This window comes from Equus quagga, chromosome 3, assembly GCF_021613505.1.
Source record: "Equus quagga isolate Etosha38 chromosome 3, UCLA_HA_Equagga_1.0, whole genome shotgun sequence".
Classification (NCBI taxonomy): Eukaryota; Metazoa; Chordata; class Mammalia; order Perissodactyla; family Equidae; genus Equus; species Equus quagga.
In genome coordinates, this window is record NC_060269.1 from 35,614,533 (window position 1) to 35,631,115 (window position 16,583).

Here is a 16,583-nt window from a genome sequence, read left to right on the forward strand (position 1 = left end):
GCTAAACACAGTGGCCCCTAGTTTTCTTACTCATGCAAGGAATATTATTTAAAAAAAAACAAACCCTAAAAACACAAAACAAGCTTGTAAGAAATAACCATGTTGTATAATACCATGTATAGAAAGGGACATTTCTGAACTTGAATCTTCTCCTACCCTTTCTGTGTCTGTTCCCTCATTTGTAGAGTAGTAAGTGCAACGTGTCTTGCCGAGCCATTACCTATGTTAGAGATCCTGTGTGTCAGGGATCCAAACTTGGATGTCTGCACTGGCCTGGAAAGTCAGTCTGTGGCCAGCTGGTTATAAGGAGTGGGAGATTTAAAATCACTGTACTGTGTTGCCGTTTCTGTGTTATCTCTGGGAAACCACTTCTCCTTTTCATGGCACTCTCCAAGTGCCTAGTTGCTACAGCTTGGGGCTCTCCTTTGCTCTATGGAGGTTTAATGTGATATGTAAAAGTTGGGTATCTGTAATTTCCATTCATCAGCTTCTCCATTTTTTAAAAAGCTAGTTCTTAGAAAACCAAAGCAAAACAATAATCTAGAAGTTAGAATTAATGATCTTACTCATATAGTATTGCTTATAGAGTACATAACTTATAAACCTTATGCTAATACAAAGTGCTAATCTAAGAGCTGTCTCAATATAACTTGGTACACTTAAAAGAGGCCCACAAGTTTTGTATGCATACAGTATTTTCCACACTGTGAGCCCTTTATTATAATAAAATGTATGTTTACTTATAAAATTTATAATTCCATTCAATGACCTCTTTATTTATGTTTATTTATCTCAAAAGAGCTACTAGGTTTCTCCAAAAGATTAGAGATCAGAAGATGCCTTACACGTCTTCAACTCACTATACCAGAGGCCTCTGTTTTCTTTCTCTTTTCTCTTAAAAAATGCTGGTACAGCTCAATGTAGTGATTTTATCACCCATTAAGTCACAAATGGCACTTTGAAAAATGCTGGTCTGGTTCAGTGCAACTCAGAGCGTGACCTATAGATTGATGTTAGTCTGCAGACTGTTGGTTTATGACGAGATAAGGTGTTTGCTTCCATCATCAGGGAAGTCTTGCTGTGAAAAAAATACCAGCCAAGCTAAACAGTGTGCTCAGTGACTCAGTTAATTCTGTCCAAATTCCTTGTCGCTCAGAGACCCTGTGACAAACAGTTCAGGGACTGGTACTTTGAGTAGCTTTGCCTGCAGGTACCACAAAACTTCCTTTGTCACTCTGTTCTTAGTGGTGTGGCTATCAGCTTTCCAAGCCTCTAGTAGATTTGAAACCAGCTGAGAGGATGCTACATTAATTTGATACATCAGTTAAACTCAGTAGCCCAGTGCCATTTAGTGTGGAGCAAGTAACTGCCAGAGTTTGGGAATGAAAAGATCATGGAGTTGGGAATCAGAGACCTGCATTGAATTCTGGTTTTGTTGGGTGACCTATTTCACTTCTGTAAGTGTCGTCCTCCACTCTATCTATAAAATGGGGCTCTAATATTGACCTTTTAGGATGATTCTAAGGATTAGGAGTGATCTTTATATAATATACCCAGCATAATAGTAGATGATTTTGTTGTTAGAAAGAGTTATGAAATGATAAAGTTCTGAGAAAGAGAAATAATGGGGTGATTTCTTGTATTAGTAATAAAAAGTATCACATGAGACCATGGTGTAAAATGTGGCACAGAAAGAGAGACAAAGGAGCAGAATAACTCAGAGTTGCCAGGATTAAGTTTTCTTTTCTTAAATAAAATTTAGGACAACTGGAAGTATTCAGTTTAATTTTCTTCTAAAATGCTCAGGGATGTAAAAGGATGGATGCTTTTTAAGTGTGCAAATGACAGAAAAAAGTTCTTCAAAATAATGGAAAAATTTGACTACCTAAAAACATACAGAATTCAAAATCATAATCCAAAAAAGAGGCCACAAAAATAAGAGGGAAAATACTTAAAACAAAATTATTATATATCAAACTTGTTGGAGAAGATAGAGAAAATGAAGACAGTCTGTTAATGGCAGTTTACACCATAGAGATACTCATAATCAAGGAAATAAAAATTAAAGATTGGAAAGTACCAAAAAAACAATTCTGAAAAATGTTGAGCAAATGGAATAATGAACTCCCATGTAACCATTACCTCCTTCCAGGAATTATGAGGTCATAGCCAAGTGCTGAGGTATAATTCAGGCTTGATATGAAGATGTCTATTAGTCAAGTTCATAACTTACAGATTTGATCCTTGGGTTTCTAGGTGCTTAAATTTACAAGAATTATATTTATATTATGTCTTTGTCTTATCAGTTTGTGGAAAAATGAAATGCAATATTTCCTTTTGGAAGCTTTCCATCTCTGATTCAGCTTTTTCTTTCCTTCTATGCTAACTGTCCCTGGGATAAATTTACTTTCTGTGAAATAACTTGGTGAATAAAGGATGTTGGCTGATCTCTTGCTAAGTGTCCTTTGAACTGGAGCCTGGAAGTTTATTAATGAGCCAAAAAAGTTCACAAAAGTCCTTACCTTTCCTTTGCTTGTCTGTGTGTATAGTTTTGGTCAGGGGAAGGGGTATCAATCATGTAATTAAATTTAGATTAATAATAATAAAAAATTTATTGGGAAAATATGCTTTACGGACATGTGGATCTTTGACCAATATATAGACAATTATTTCTTGTGTATCTTAACATGATCTTTTTAGCTATCTGCTGATGTGGAATGAAAAGCAGTTGAAATTGGGAACTCTGGATTGCATATACTGCAGTTGTGTGTGTCTACTGTGTAGACACATGTCTGTAACTGTGGAGCCTCAGCTATTAAAGCAGTGAGGGGTGAGCCCACCAGAGCTTGGAGAGGTGCAGGGAGTTTATAATGCAGGTTTTGCTGGAGTTTTGGAGGAGGTGAGAGAAGAGTGTTTCAGGCAGAAGGCAGGGCAGGTGCAAAGAACCCAAGGAAGGGAAGAACTCTGGCATTTCCACCCACCCCAGGGATAGAAGGGAGGCTGATGAAGGTGGAGTTGGGTGAGACTGGAGGGTGAATGAGGCTGGAGAGCTAAGCAGAGACCAGATCATACAGGGTGTTTTAGACCTTTGGTTTGGAGTTTGGGTTTTCTCCTCAATACAACAGAATGGTGGGGAAGATTTAAGCTGGGGGGTGAGGAGGTCCGATTTATATTTTCAGTTAACTTTTGCTGCTGTGTGGAAATTGGGCTGAAGGGGAAGGAGTGGAGTGGAGTGGCCAGTGAGGAGCTGATGGTGGCTGTGTCGAACAGTGTTAAAATGTGTTCACAGTGGGGACAGAGAAGTGAGCAGATCCACAGGGTGTTGTGGATGTAGAGTGGATGGAAGGGGTTAAGGGAAAGGGAGGGATCAGGATGATTTGTCAGAGAGCTACTTCTTGCCAAATCTGACAGCCTTACAAAACATTTGGCACTTTCAAGCATTCTCAATTTTGTGTCTTCTCTGGTTCTGCGCACTTCTTGTACCTCATTTTGGCTGCCTTTTTTCTGTTTTTTTTTTTTTTTCCTTCTTCCCTCTTTCTCCATTTGTGAGTCTCCTTCGTGGTTTCCTTCGTTTTCAGCTCTAGATTTGCTATACCTTTTCCTTCTAAAAAATCACTATTTATTTCACTTTAATCACCTTTCTGCAGATAACTGACAATTAAACTCTCTGGCCTTAACCTACATCTGCAGCGGCATTCAGAATTTCTGTTAATCTGCTACTTTCTGAAAAATCTAAAATGCATTTATTTGTTTCCTCACCTTGAATTGGCTTCCTCTCTTGACTTCCCTTATTTTTTTTCAAATGGTTCCACTGTTCTCTGTCACCCAGACAGGATAACTTAGTAACCTTTGATTCATTATTTTCCTTTACTACAGTTTGTTAAATAAAATTATTTATTCCCAAGTTGTCAGTGAAGAAACAACCTTGGAAGGGTTGTCGCCTGCCCAGGGTCACCCACCTGGTCACTGGTGATGCTAGTGTGTGAGCCCTGGTCTGTTTGACACAAGAACCCATGCTCTCAATCACTGCATCCTACTGTACGCCAAGGAGATTTATGGTAAGGCTTTTCAAAAGGACAACTAACCTTACTTTGTTTGTAAAATATGTCAAATTTTCAGAGGTTGGGACTACTGCTGTTGACAGTAGTTACGCGAGCTACCTGAGTAGCTGATGGCCACTACTATTTTAAATAATGAAATTCAGTATTTGCAAGTGTATGGGTAAATGAGCCCTTTCGTATATTAGTAGGGGAGAAAAAAATGAAGAACTTTCACACACCATTCACTGTCACATGTCTCTTCTTGACCCCAAAGAAGGGGAGAATGCAAATAACTTTGGATAGCAAATTGTCAAATTTCTTTTGCATCTATAAAAGTAATAATATATGTGCAGTATTTCCAGAGAATTTCTGTTAGCTCTTGTGATCCTGGTTTAACTTGAGGCACAAATGAGGAGCCCCTCCTTAGAGTGGGGCTTGTTTTTACTTAAAAAACATCTTGTTTTACTTAAAAAATTTTTTTTTCTTCAAGGAAATAAATACTGAAGCTTTAGTGAGAAATGGGAGAGTTATGCAGAAACTCTTGGCTTTGGTTGGCAACTGAGTTTCTCGTTAGTGCCATGAAATGGTGATACTCCAGTGGCAGAAGAGTGGAAAAGCTCACATTCATTAAGCCAGATGAACACCTGACATCTAAATCCCTACTGATATTTACTTTGGGCCTTAAGCATACACCATGGTTAACAAGGGAGCTTGTCTTGACATTATCCCCTGCATGTGGTTTTGGTTTTCTTTCTGTCTCCTCTTTCTTAGGACCTTTTGGAAACCACTTTGTTTGCCAAGTTACTATATTCGGTACCGAAATGTTTGAATAATATTATGTTTTATCGTTGAGCTTAAATCCCTGACTGTAAAAACAATACTTGCAAATAGTGTTCATATCTGTATATTGCTTTTAAACCCAAGGTTATCCTATTTTTCTGAGGGGAGAAAAAGGAATCATGATGTATTATTTTGCTGTGGCCGTCATAACAAAGAACCACAGGCTAGGTGGCTTAAACAACGGGAATTTATTGTCTTATAGCCCTGGAGGTTAGAAGTCCAAAATCAAGGTGTTAGCAGAATTGATTCCTTCTGAGGGCTGTGACGGAAGGATCTGTTCCAGGCCTCTCTGCTTGGCTTGTGGATGGACATCTTATTCCTATGTCTCTTTACCTTGTCTTTCCCTTATGCATGTTTCTGTGTACGAGTTTCCCCTTTCAAAACGACACCAGTCGTATTGGGTTAGGGCCCACCCTAATGACCTCACTTTAACTTGATTATATCTGTAAAGATCCTTTCTCCAAATAAATTCACATTCTGAGATACTGGGCGTTGGGACTCCAACATATGGATTTGGAGGGGACACAAGTGAACCCATAGCACAGGGGAGCAAGAACACTACTAATTACTACAGCACTTATAGACCAGGCTATCTTGCATTGAAGACACGGAGCTTCAAAGGTGATTGCTATCCTTGGGGAAGTTTTTGCACGTAGACCCACCAGATCATTAGGCTGAAACCCCTGAGTCTCACCAGTTGTTGGTACAATTTCCAGAAATTTTTTAAAGAAAGCTCTTCATCTCTCACCTGGATCAGGGCAGTAACCCCCTAACTTGTCTTCCTGCTGCCACTCTTTTCCACCCTCAGTCTCTTCTCAGCACAGCAGCCAGAGTGATGCTGTTTAATGTCAGTTTATGTCTCTCCTCTGCTCACAACTCTCCAGAAGCTCCCCATCTTACTCATAATAAAAGCTCAAGTCCTTCCTGAACTGGCCTGCATTATCTTTGGCCTTCTTACCTATTACTCTCGCTGTCCCTCCCTCAGTCGGCTTTGGCCATTCTGGCCTTTTCCTGTGCTGCATCAGCCCTGTGTGGAACTGCTCCCTCTGTCTGGAAAGGCTACTCCACAGTTGTTTGTGGGACGTGCTCCTTTCATCCTTCAAGTCTTTGCTTGAATGACGTCTTTTCTATGAGATCTGCTTGGATCTGCCCAGCCTCTCCCCAGGCATTTCCATCCTCCTAACCTTTCTTTGTTTTTCTCCATTGTACTTACCAGCTCCCAGCATACCACGTAATTTGCTTATGTTTTGTTATCTGTCTTTTTTCAAACACTCCCTCCCAACTTGGCCTGTCCCCACTTCTCACCTCAATTTGTGTGATTTGTTTGTTGCTATATCCCCTGTGCTTATAACACAGCCTGGCAAATATTTGGATGAATAAGCAACACAAGTGGAATGTGGATGTAGAGAATAAGGAATGGAATACTGAGACAGTAACACTGGAATTCTGGCCACTTGGGTTCCTGGAAGTATAGCAATGAGATGAGGGTAGATGGGATGAAGGAGGAGAACAAAATGGTTCACTGATTCAGGAATGTGTGTGTGCTTGTTTCTTTCATTTTGATAAATAAACTTGTGATCATTTTATTCTTTTGTACTACATTATTTTTAAAAATTTGCTATGGAAGTTGCAAGGATAGAATAATGAACATTGATATACCCTTTCTTAGACTCATTGATCATTTAACGTTTTGAGGCATTTACTTCCTCTCTTTCTCTCTGTCCATACATATTCCATGTGTCCGTGTCTCTGGCTGGCCTGTGGGGGTGGTTCTTGGGTCAGCTGCCTATCCCTATTCATTCAGCCCTAATGAACTCAGCGTAGGGTCCTGTGCTACAAAACCTGCCCATGTAGTAAGCGAGGGCTCTGGGTCAAGCAGTTTGCTTGAGGAGGGAAAGTGAGAGGTCACGTGCTAGTTAGACAGGACATTCTGGTTATTTTCAGTTTCTGGATGTGAAATCAAATGCTTACTATATGTTTTGCCTGAAACCACATACCTGGAATCTGGCAGAGATGGTATTTGAACCCAGATCTGTAACGTTATAGAGCTCTTCTCCTTTTCATAAACCACACTGCCTCTAGTTTACTGTGCCTTTTATTTCTCATCTGTAAAGTAGGGTGGTTAGACTAGATTGTCTCTAAATGTCTCTAAGGTTACGTTCCCTGCTAAAGTTAGTTAATTTAGGCCAGGACTTGAAATCCAAATGCCTCCAGGGGCCAGATAGATATTTTAAATATGTGAGGCTGATGAGTAGAAGACAGTAGAGAGCAATGGGACCAACGGTAACCAGAGGGTTTGAGAGATTGAAATTCAAATCTTAATGAAAGGCATGGCCAAATAAATAAGTCTACAGGACCACCAGTTTTTGATGCTCAGATTTAGGCACTTCCCTGGAAATGTCAAGCCATCCTGATTTGCAGCATGCAGTCTTGTCATTACAGTGTTTGTTGGCCCATCAGTCCTTCTTGTTTTCTATGAAGCCTAATTAGAGAAGGTGGAGGTTGGGAGCGTGTTGGTCTGGATATTCTTTTTCATACATAAGGACTTCATCTTATCCCAAAACACACATACACACATCGTTTGTAGCCCTTCTCCTTTGCAGCTTTCCAACTGTTAGACCATGTGTTCTTCACTGACAGGTGCACGTGTTACTGTCTTTCTGCGCCTCATGAAAACTAAGATTGCTGGATTCTAGTTGGAGCTCTCCTTGAAGTAGGTGTATGAAATTGAGCTAGTTGTACAAAGTTGTGCTTTCATTTCCCAACTGTAAAGTGAAGGTGAGAGACTCTGTCAGTGATTTTCAGATTGGGTTCTGCAGGGTGCAGTGTCACCAGGGAGCAGTCTGTGGGCGATGGCTCCTTCATGCTGCCTCTACCTGAGCAGCTTGGATTACCTCTTGGTTCTACTGCTTACTCATTGTATGATCTTGGGCAAGTTGCTTAACCTGCATGTGTCTCAGTTTCCTCCTCTGTAAAGTGGGCGTAATAATAGAAGCTGCCTCTTAGAGTGGTTGTGATACTTAAATGAATCAATAAATGTAGAGTGGTTAGGGGAGTACCTGGCATTATAAGGTATGGTAAGCAGAATAATGGCTCTCCAAAGATGTCCCTTCTTAATCCCGGAAGCTGTGAATGTGTTATTTTACATGGCAAAAGGGACTTTGCAGATGAGATTAAGGACCTTGAGATGGTGAGATTATCCTGGGTCATCATGGTGGGTCCATTGTAATCACACTGGTCCTTAAAAGAGTCAAAGAAGGAGATGTGATGACAGAAGCAGAGGTCAGAGTGATGCGACTAGTGACTTGGGGGGCCACGAGCCAAGGAATTTGGGCATTCTCTAGAAGGTGGAAAAGGCAAGAAAATGAATTCTCCCCTAGAGCCTCCAGAAGGAAGGCACCTGTGTGAGAGCCGTTTTGGACTTCTGACCTCCAGAAATAGAAGAGAATAAATTTGTGTGTTTTAAGCCACTAAGTTTGTGGTAATTAGTTACAGCAGCCTTAGGAAACTAATACATAAGTGTTAGCTGTTTTTTCTGTTCTCACTCTAAGTAAGATTTCCTTTGATCGAAGGGATCTTTGGCCAAAGACAGTTTGAAAACCAGTAGGCCAGGTGACGACCAGCATGCCCTTCTCAGCCGATACCTGTTGTGGCAGGTGCTGTCTCTGTTCACAGAACCCTGCCCGAGTAGACTCTGCATTTACTGAATGTGTTCAGTGCGGCTGAAGTCTGGAATAAGGTGTTGCAGAGGTTGGGTGGTGGTCTCCCATGTGGACCTGCCTGTGGGGTTCTGTGCAGTGCCCAGGTCACTCCCTTCCTAAGTGTTCTTCGTAGTTAATTGGTTATTTTGGTAAACAGTATCTGGTTGCCTGTTATGTACAGTATTGGGTCTTGTGTCCTGCAGTCCAGGTTTATGCATCTATTTTGAGATGCATGCATCTTCGTGGAGTCACTTTGTTGTCCTTTGTATCCCATAAATTTGTCAATTCAAGTCCTTCCAGTGACTTTAGAAGGTGTTTATGATTAAGAAGAACTCACTGCACGGACACTCCCGTTGGGCTGGAATTGGGTAGTTAGGGCCAGGAATGCCTTCACCGAACAGTTGCAGAGACTGCGCTGGCCCTTGAGCAGCTCCTGGAACAGCCTGTGATTTGGCCTTGAAGCCTCGACTAGTCCAGTAATGCACTTGGGCTTGTGAGATGTTTGCACTATCTTTTAAATCTGCAAAATGAGTTATTTACGTTCTTTTTTGACTCCTACTGAGAGGCCATAATGCTGTTCTTTTATATTGTGCTGCTGCCAGTTTTGTAAATCTGGAAAATATGAAGGAAAATATGAAGGCCGTCCACAGTCCTAGAGGAATTTTGTTTCACTTCCAGGGTACTTGGATTAACATCAGCATTATATCCTTGGCATGAGTCTGGCATGAAAGATATTAAGTTCTTAGAATCTGTACCCTGTTCCTCTCTAAATAAAACGTTGAGGAATTTTGGTACGTGTTTTGATGTGCAGAAGGGGTGGCAGAGCTTCGCTTGGCAGAGCTTTTGCATATTTGATAATCTGGTTATTTGGGCCTCTACATGCAGAGGAATGTGAGCTTCTAGGTGCAAGTTGCCTATTTGAAAAAAGGTTTTAGAATCCAATATGGGTTTGTGGAGAATCCTGTATTTCAAATTTAATGAGTGAGACAGGTGCATTTATTTTCTGTTTCATTTTTCTTTTCAAGCCCAGAATTATAGAACTTGCTGCATTTTCTCAAGTGTCCCCATTAGTGCTTTGGTTGATGGGGTGGGAAGTTGCAGGATGGTAGTTACAACCTTATTACAGGGTCAGGCTTGTAACTTAAGGGGTTATAATGTACGCAGAGGGCTGCCTAGAAGTGTGGTCAGAGTAGAGCACACTGAATAGAGAGGTTTCCCATCCACCTGCTCCAAGTGTCTGTATGTGTCTCATAGTTCATGGTCGTCACTGAAAACTGTTAACACGTGGCTGTGCTGTAAGAAATAATTTTCTCATTTGTAAAGTCATCAAGGGCGAGCACTGGCGATGCCGGCCAGTGTCTGGAGGCACTCCGAACCTGGAGTTAAACCATGCTTGGATCTCTCCACGTGGTCTTCTGCGTCTTAAACTCCCCACATCTCAAACTACTCCTAGCCCAGAGAAGAGTTACATTGCCTGTGTTTTCTCTCCCACTTGTCTGCAGATCGAAGACCTAGAAATTCCAGTCTGGGAGACTCTGAAGTGTCAAGTTCATTTGAAAGAGTGCAAGTCACACTGTTTCTTTTAAGGTAGCTGTGCTTTCTGTGCACACTCAGGCTTGGCATTATCCACCAATATCTGCCAGCCTTGAAGGTGTTTCAGGAGAGTAGTGTTAATTCACAGCAATTAGTAGGCAGGAGAGGATGGGGGGTGAGGGAGGCACACGTATATGAATTTTCCAATTAGTTAGAATTCTACATTAGAGCCAGTTAGATAAGTAGTTGAGATCTGGTCAAGGGACCTGGGAATAAAGTTAAAGCTGAGAGTCGGAATGACATGGAAAGGACATTGGTGGAAGCTTGAGAGACCAAGGAGTTGGTCCTTCGCTTCCAGGACTTATGACTAGCAGTCTCAAGAGGTCTGTGACTTTGATCGAGTTGCTAGTCCATCTTTGAACCTACTTAAGCCATTTGTAAAAATAAGGTAACACCAACGCCTGCCCAGCACGCTGATTACAAGGAGTAAATGAAATAATATTTGTAAGTCCCATCCTGTGGGCCTCTCACCATCTTCCCCCAGTGAAGGAATGTTGCCAGCCTTTGCAACTTGTGAAATAAAGACTGGTTGAGTGTTATGTGCAATGATATTGGAAAAAAAAACATTCTTTGCACAAAGTATCTTGGTGCTTATTTAATGGACTGTACTAAATGTAAACTGTCTTATGATTTTATGTTATGTTTGGAAAGGCAGATAGCTATAAAAGTATAAACTACATGGCAGAATAAGTAAATTTAAAATGTTCTAAATAACGAAAAGGTGATTATTAAAAGGAATGAGTTTGGTGTAGTCAGATTTTTAAACAATAAAAATTTTGCATAACAAACTCTAATAACACCAGAAGGAAGTTAGTAGAAAGGAAAAATGATTATATTCTAAGTAAAGAATTGATGTGAGTATAGTACTTAGGGCAGAGGAAAGACAGAAAGCACGCTATTTACATAGAGAGAAAAATATCATATTAGCTGTGTAAATTAACCCAGATTTAATCTGCTATTGTAAACATTTCCAACTAGTAAAATTAGGAATTATGAAATGTTGACAAACTGATGCATTTACGTTTTAATTTTTTAGAGAGCATCCTGCCCTGACCATATGAAACATGATCTTTAAAGGACCCTTTGACCTGGTGATTTCGGATAAAATACTCAAAGGAAACAACTCCAGAAGGGAAAAATATAATTTATACCAGTATTTATAAACGTATGTACTATATATGAATAAGTAAATGCAAACATACACATATACACACGTGAATGGGACCACTTTACATGCCCCTATTCAGAACTAGCAAAGCAAACATTAGCAAAATGGAATAATGTTAAGTTATTAAAAATGATAGTAAATCCACACACTATTAATATTTAGAAATAGGTGCATGAAATAAATTAAAAAAGAAAAACCCTGTTATGGTCCCTGTTTCAGGGATGTAGTTGATTACTGCCTCAGTGATGCGATATGCTAGAGTGAGAAAATAGATAACCACGAGTAAATATTACTCATTAAATAAGTTAATTTAGTAATAAGTGCTATGAAGAAATACAAAGCAGCAATGGTATAGAGGGGGATTTAGGGCAGAGGGGTGACACTATTTCAGAGAGGATGGTGAGAAGAGGAGGGTACTGCGAGCTGAGCCATCAGCATTGAGGAGTGAACCAAGGGAAAGGAGGGGGTAGGGAGGGAGCGTTGCAGGTGGAGGAAGCAGCAAGTTTAAGGGTGTCAGGCTGGAATGAGTTTGGCATGTGTGAACCAAGGGCAGGCCAGTGTAGCTAGATCTTAGAGGATAATTATATGTTTACCTGGATTATGATAGAAACTTAATTACTTTGGAATGCCCTAAATAGTTAGGCTTTACTTGTTTATGGTTTCAAAAATTTTATTTTTTAGTTGTGAAACTATGGCAAAAATACGGAAGTATATGAAACAAACATACATTTTAAGGAAGAACGGTAAAGCAAATGTCTACAGACTCACCACTGGGTTATGAATTAAAATACCTTTAATCCCCTTGGAGCTTTCTGACTGCATTGCCCTCCCTTGCCCCCAGGTAAACGTTATGTGACTTTTGAGATGACGATTGACTTGCTATTCTCTAATTTTGTGGCCTATATACATCCCAAACATAATTTAGTGTAGCTTGTTTGGACTTGTTTGAAAGAACCATACTGTGTGTATTCTTTTGTCACTTGCTTCTTTCTCTCCAAATTGTGAATCATGTGCTTTGATACACGAATTTATCATTTTTACTCTATGGTGTATGAATATACTATAATTTAGTTATTTGTTCTACTGTTGATTGCTATTTGTTTTTTCTAGTGTTTGGCTCTTGTTGTGGTCAGTTCTGCTGTGGATTTTCTAGTACACGTCTACAAGTGTACATGTGCAAGAGTTTATCTTGGAAATTTACCTCGAAGGCCAATTTCTGGTTTATAGGATATCATCAAATTGCTTAGAAGATGCCAAGGGACTTAAAAACTTATACCAACTTTTACTCTTGCGAGCAGTATATGAGGATTTCTGTTGCTTCACATATAGAGTTACGCCAACACTTCAGGTTGCCAGACTTATTAGTTTTTGCCAATCTCATGAGGGTCTTGAGGTTTTAATTTTCACTTTTAGTATCACTAATGAGTTTGAACACCTTTTCATGTGATTACAGACCATTTGGATTTCCTGCATTTCTTTTTTGAGAAGGGCCTTTTCAAATGTTTTGCTAAATTTTTTATTGGAGTGTCTGTCTTACCTCATTGATTTATAGCTATTACTTATACCTTATATATAAGGGTATGCACTTCATTCTTTTTATGTCTTTAAAATTTTCACACAGTTTTATTAATCTTGCTAGGTTAATTTATTGCTTTGGAAAAATCACCCCAAAACCCAGTGGCTTAAACAGCAGCCATTTATTTATTTCAGTGTGGTCTCATCTGGACCACCTCCCACATGGACAGGAAAGCTCTGCTTCTGTGTGTTGGCTCTGTGACCAGTGGGGCAGTAAGTAGGGGGACTGGGCCCAAGTCTTTCGTCAAGCAGTGGGCTACCTGGGCTTGTTCACATGGAGGCCTGAGGCTTCCGAGAGAGTCAGGCAGAGGTATACACAGTTTGTTGAGGTGGGCGCTCTGGATTAGCACAGTGTCACTTTCCAGCCCAGATTCAAGGGGAGGGAAAATGGACTCTGCCTACTTCTGGAGTTCCTGCAAAGTCACCTTGAAAAGAGAAGTGCCTACAAGGAGGGATGGAGAATTGTGACCGTGGTTGCAATCCGTCACATTTTACAGTATGGTTTGTGCTTTTCTTCCATAATCCAGGGGTAAGAAATTACAATCCTATATCATCTTCTAAAAATTTTATGGTTTAGCCTTTCACATTTAGGTCTTTCAATCTTTTTTTTTTTTTTTTCTATTTTAAAGAGAAAAAGAACTTGAGAACAGCAAGATAAACATGAATTAGAGGAAAAATGAAGTTTGAAAAACCATGACAGTGGGATGTTGATCATGGGGGAGGCTATGCATGTGTGGGGGCAGAGGGGAGATGGAAAATCTCTGACTTTCTGACCAATTTACTGTGAACCTAAAAGTACTCTAAGAAGCATAGTCTATTAATAAAAAATTAAAAAATAATACCAAACTGTGACAGCAGCTGAAAGAGCTGGTGAGCATTATTAGAAAGTTTAAGAAGTGAGAGAAAGCAGCTTGTCCAGGAGGGGGCTGGGGAGCCATTGCAGTTAATGATTGGGGGTAAAGAGCTGGTTTAAAAAAAAAATCAGGTAATATTTTTTAATGTAAAAATAATCTTTTGCTTTCATTCCTTGTTAGCTATAATATAATGACTAAAAGAAAGAGAAAATTGCTCCTACTATCTTGCCATTTTATTAAAACTAGGCTTCAGTTTTTATATTGTTTGCTTCACTTTCTTGTCCATATTTATTTTTTGCATGAGTACTCCGATCAGCAGTTATGGGTTGCATTTTATTTATTTCAACTTTTCAGTTTGTTTGACATGAAATTGTACTTTAACACAATCTGTCAGTATTCATTGTACGGAGACAAGAACTGTAAGGAGTGCCGGAGTTGGTGAGCAGCTTCTTAGAAAGTACATGAGGGGGCCGGCCTTGTGGCACAGCAAAGTTCCCATGTTCCGCTTTGGCGGCCCAGGGTTTACCGGTTCAGATCCCGGGTGTGGACCTATGCACGTCTTGTCAGGCCATGCTGTGGCAGTGGTCCCACATATATAGCAGAGGAAGATGGGCACAGATGTTAGCTCAGGGCCAATCTTCCTCAGCGAAAGGAGGAGGATTGGCAGCAGATGTTAGCTCAGGGCTAATCTTCCTCAAAACAAAAAAAAGGAAAGTACTTGAGACCAGAGGCAGGATTGCACTCTGGTCAGGGCAAAGCTTTGGATAAATGGCTCTGGAGTAGCATCAAGCCTTTGTTGTTGTAGTTGCTGTGCAACTTTGTGCAGGTTATTTAACACCTGTGAGCTTTAGCACTCCATTATAAAATGGAGATAATCTTATAACTCTCTCAAAAGTATTGAATGAGACCAAAAAAAAAAAAGGTATATCGCTTGGCATTGTGTGTGGCCCATAAAATAAATGGTAGCCTGTTTTAGAAGTAGGGTTTTCCACTATTTTCTATTAATCTCCGATAAAAAAGATGTGGTCTATAGGTCTTTTGCAGAATGTCTTCTTTCTCCCACTTAAGCTTGGCCTTTAGTGACCTCCCTGCTGCTGTTTTTCTTTGAAAACTCTTTGAATCTTCTGGGTTTCTCTGGCTGGAGTTTGACAGTCAGTTAAGGGCCTCTGGTTGGCTGACTTTGAGCTTTGAGACCCTTACATTTGAAACTTTGGCAGCCAGCGGGTCTCATCAAGCCCTGGGAGATGCTGTCAGGTGTGTGTGTTCCTAATCGTAGCCTGAACTTTTGAATTGGGCAAGTTCTGACCTGAGTGAGCGGAGACAGGAAAGTGCTTTAGGGAATGACGTGAAGCAGTCAGATCTGAGGAGGAACGGGGTGGAGGAGGGAATAAAGGTTTCTGCAGCACCTGCTCTGTGCCTGAGTGTAGAATAGAAGACAGAAGCAACCCAGGGAGGATGCCAGGCGGCGGCAGACGATGGGCCCCTTGACAAAGCAGTTGGGTTGTGCCTCCCTGTGGACTGAGTGGAGGAGAGCTCTACAGCTGTATTGTCCTTAGAAGGAATAAATTTCTTCTAAGCCTTGACTTAAAACAAGGACCCAAGTAATCATTAAATTGGTCTTTTTAGGTCTTTCAGCAGCCCAGCGGAAGTTTGCTCATTCACTCAGAGACTTTAAATTTGAGTTTATTGGGGATGCGGAGACGGATGATGAACGCTGCATAGGTATGTAAAGATGAGGTTTTGGTTTGCTTTTCTCTGCTTTGACCACCAAATAATCATTCCTTTCTCTTAACAGATGCTTCCTTACGTGAATTTTCTAATTTTTTGAAGAATCTGGAAGAACAGAGAGAGATTATGGTGAGTTGTGGAAAGTAAATTAATAAGTCCAACTTCAAGCAGGGAAAATCTAGGTTTAGAAGCTGCTTCTGCTCAAAGTTCTGATGCATTTATCCATGGATGAAGTAGTGCATAGTGGTGCAAAGAGCCCTGGATGAGGTCTGGTGAGCCCAGATTTCTAGTTCCACAGTGTGCTGACTGTGGTGAAAACTTGGACAAGTTGCTAGACCTCTAGAACAAGGCCCTGTTTCTTCATCTGTAAAATAGTGGATTGGACTATATCAGTGCTTCCTAAATTTTTTTTAGCACTGGAGTATTTTCATTTAAATCAAGTCTCAAGCAGAACCTTAATATATCAAGAGGATAAAAGCAGAAAAGCTTATGTAGACGCTGAAGGACAGAGGACAATGTTAGAGCTGACTCTCACTTCTGTAGATTTTCTAGGCTGTTTGGAGAGGGAGACAACTTGGGCCTGGAAGTCTTTAAAATCCCACTTTGCCTTGAGATTCATGATGACAACAGTAATAATAATAGCTGCCTCCACTGGATGTTCTCCACGTGCCCAATGCTGTGCTGAGTGCATTGAGTGGATGATTTTATTTAACAAAGCTCAGCAATGGATTTTGAGGGTATTGAATAATATTTACTCATCTTTCTTAAAAGCTTGTGTTTCCCTCCTAATGACTGATATTCATTCATTCAACAAAGATTTACAGTAGGATTGACACTGATATGACACACTATCCATTCTCGTCAGTTTTTTCAGGCTTTAAAAGAATGACAAACTTTTTCCCATGTTCTTGAGGATGAGTACTACCTAGAATTATATTAGAATGAAAGTGTGTGAGTGGGTTCAGATGTGATGATAATAATAATACCGAACATGACAGCTGAGATAGTTTACTGTGTGCCCCTTAGTGGTCTAAGCTGTTTACCTAATCATAAGTCAGTTAATTCTCACATCAACCCTATCTGT

General features: G+C 40.3%; 1 protein-coding gene across 2 annotated transcripts in view; it reads left to right on the plus strand.

The window, feature by feature from the left end:
- ARHGAP10 (Rho GTPase activating protein 10) overlaps positions 1-16,583 on the plus strand; it is a 290,156-nt gene that overhangs the window by 65,627 nt on the left and 207,946 nt on the right. For both annotated transcript variants that reach the window (XM_046657071.1, XM_046657070.1), the window contains exons 2-3: positions 15,398-15,493; positions 15,567-15,628. In XM_046657071.1, coding sequence (XP_046513027.1) covers positions 15,398-15,493; positions 15,567-15,628 — 158 coding nt within the window. The remainder of the gene's footprint in view (positions 1-15,397; positions 15,494-15,566; positions 15,629-16,583) is intronic.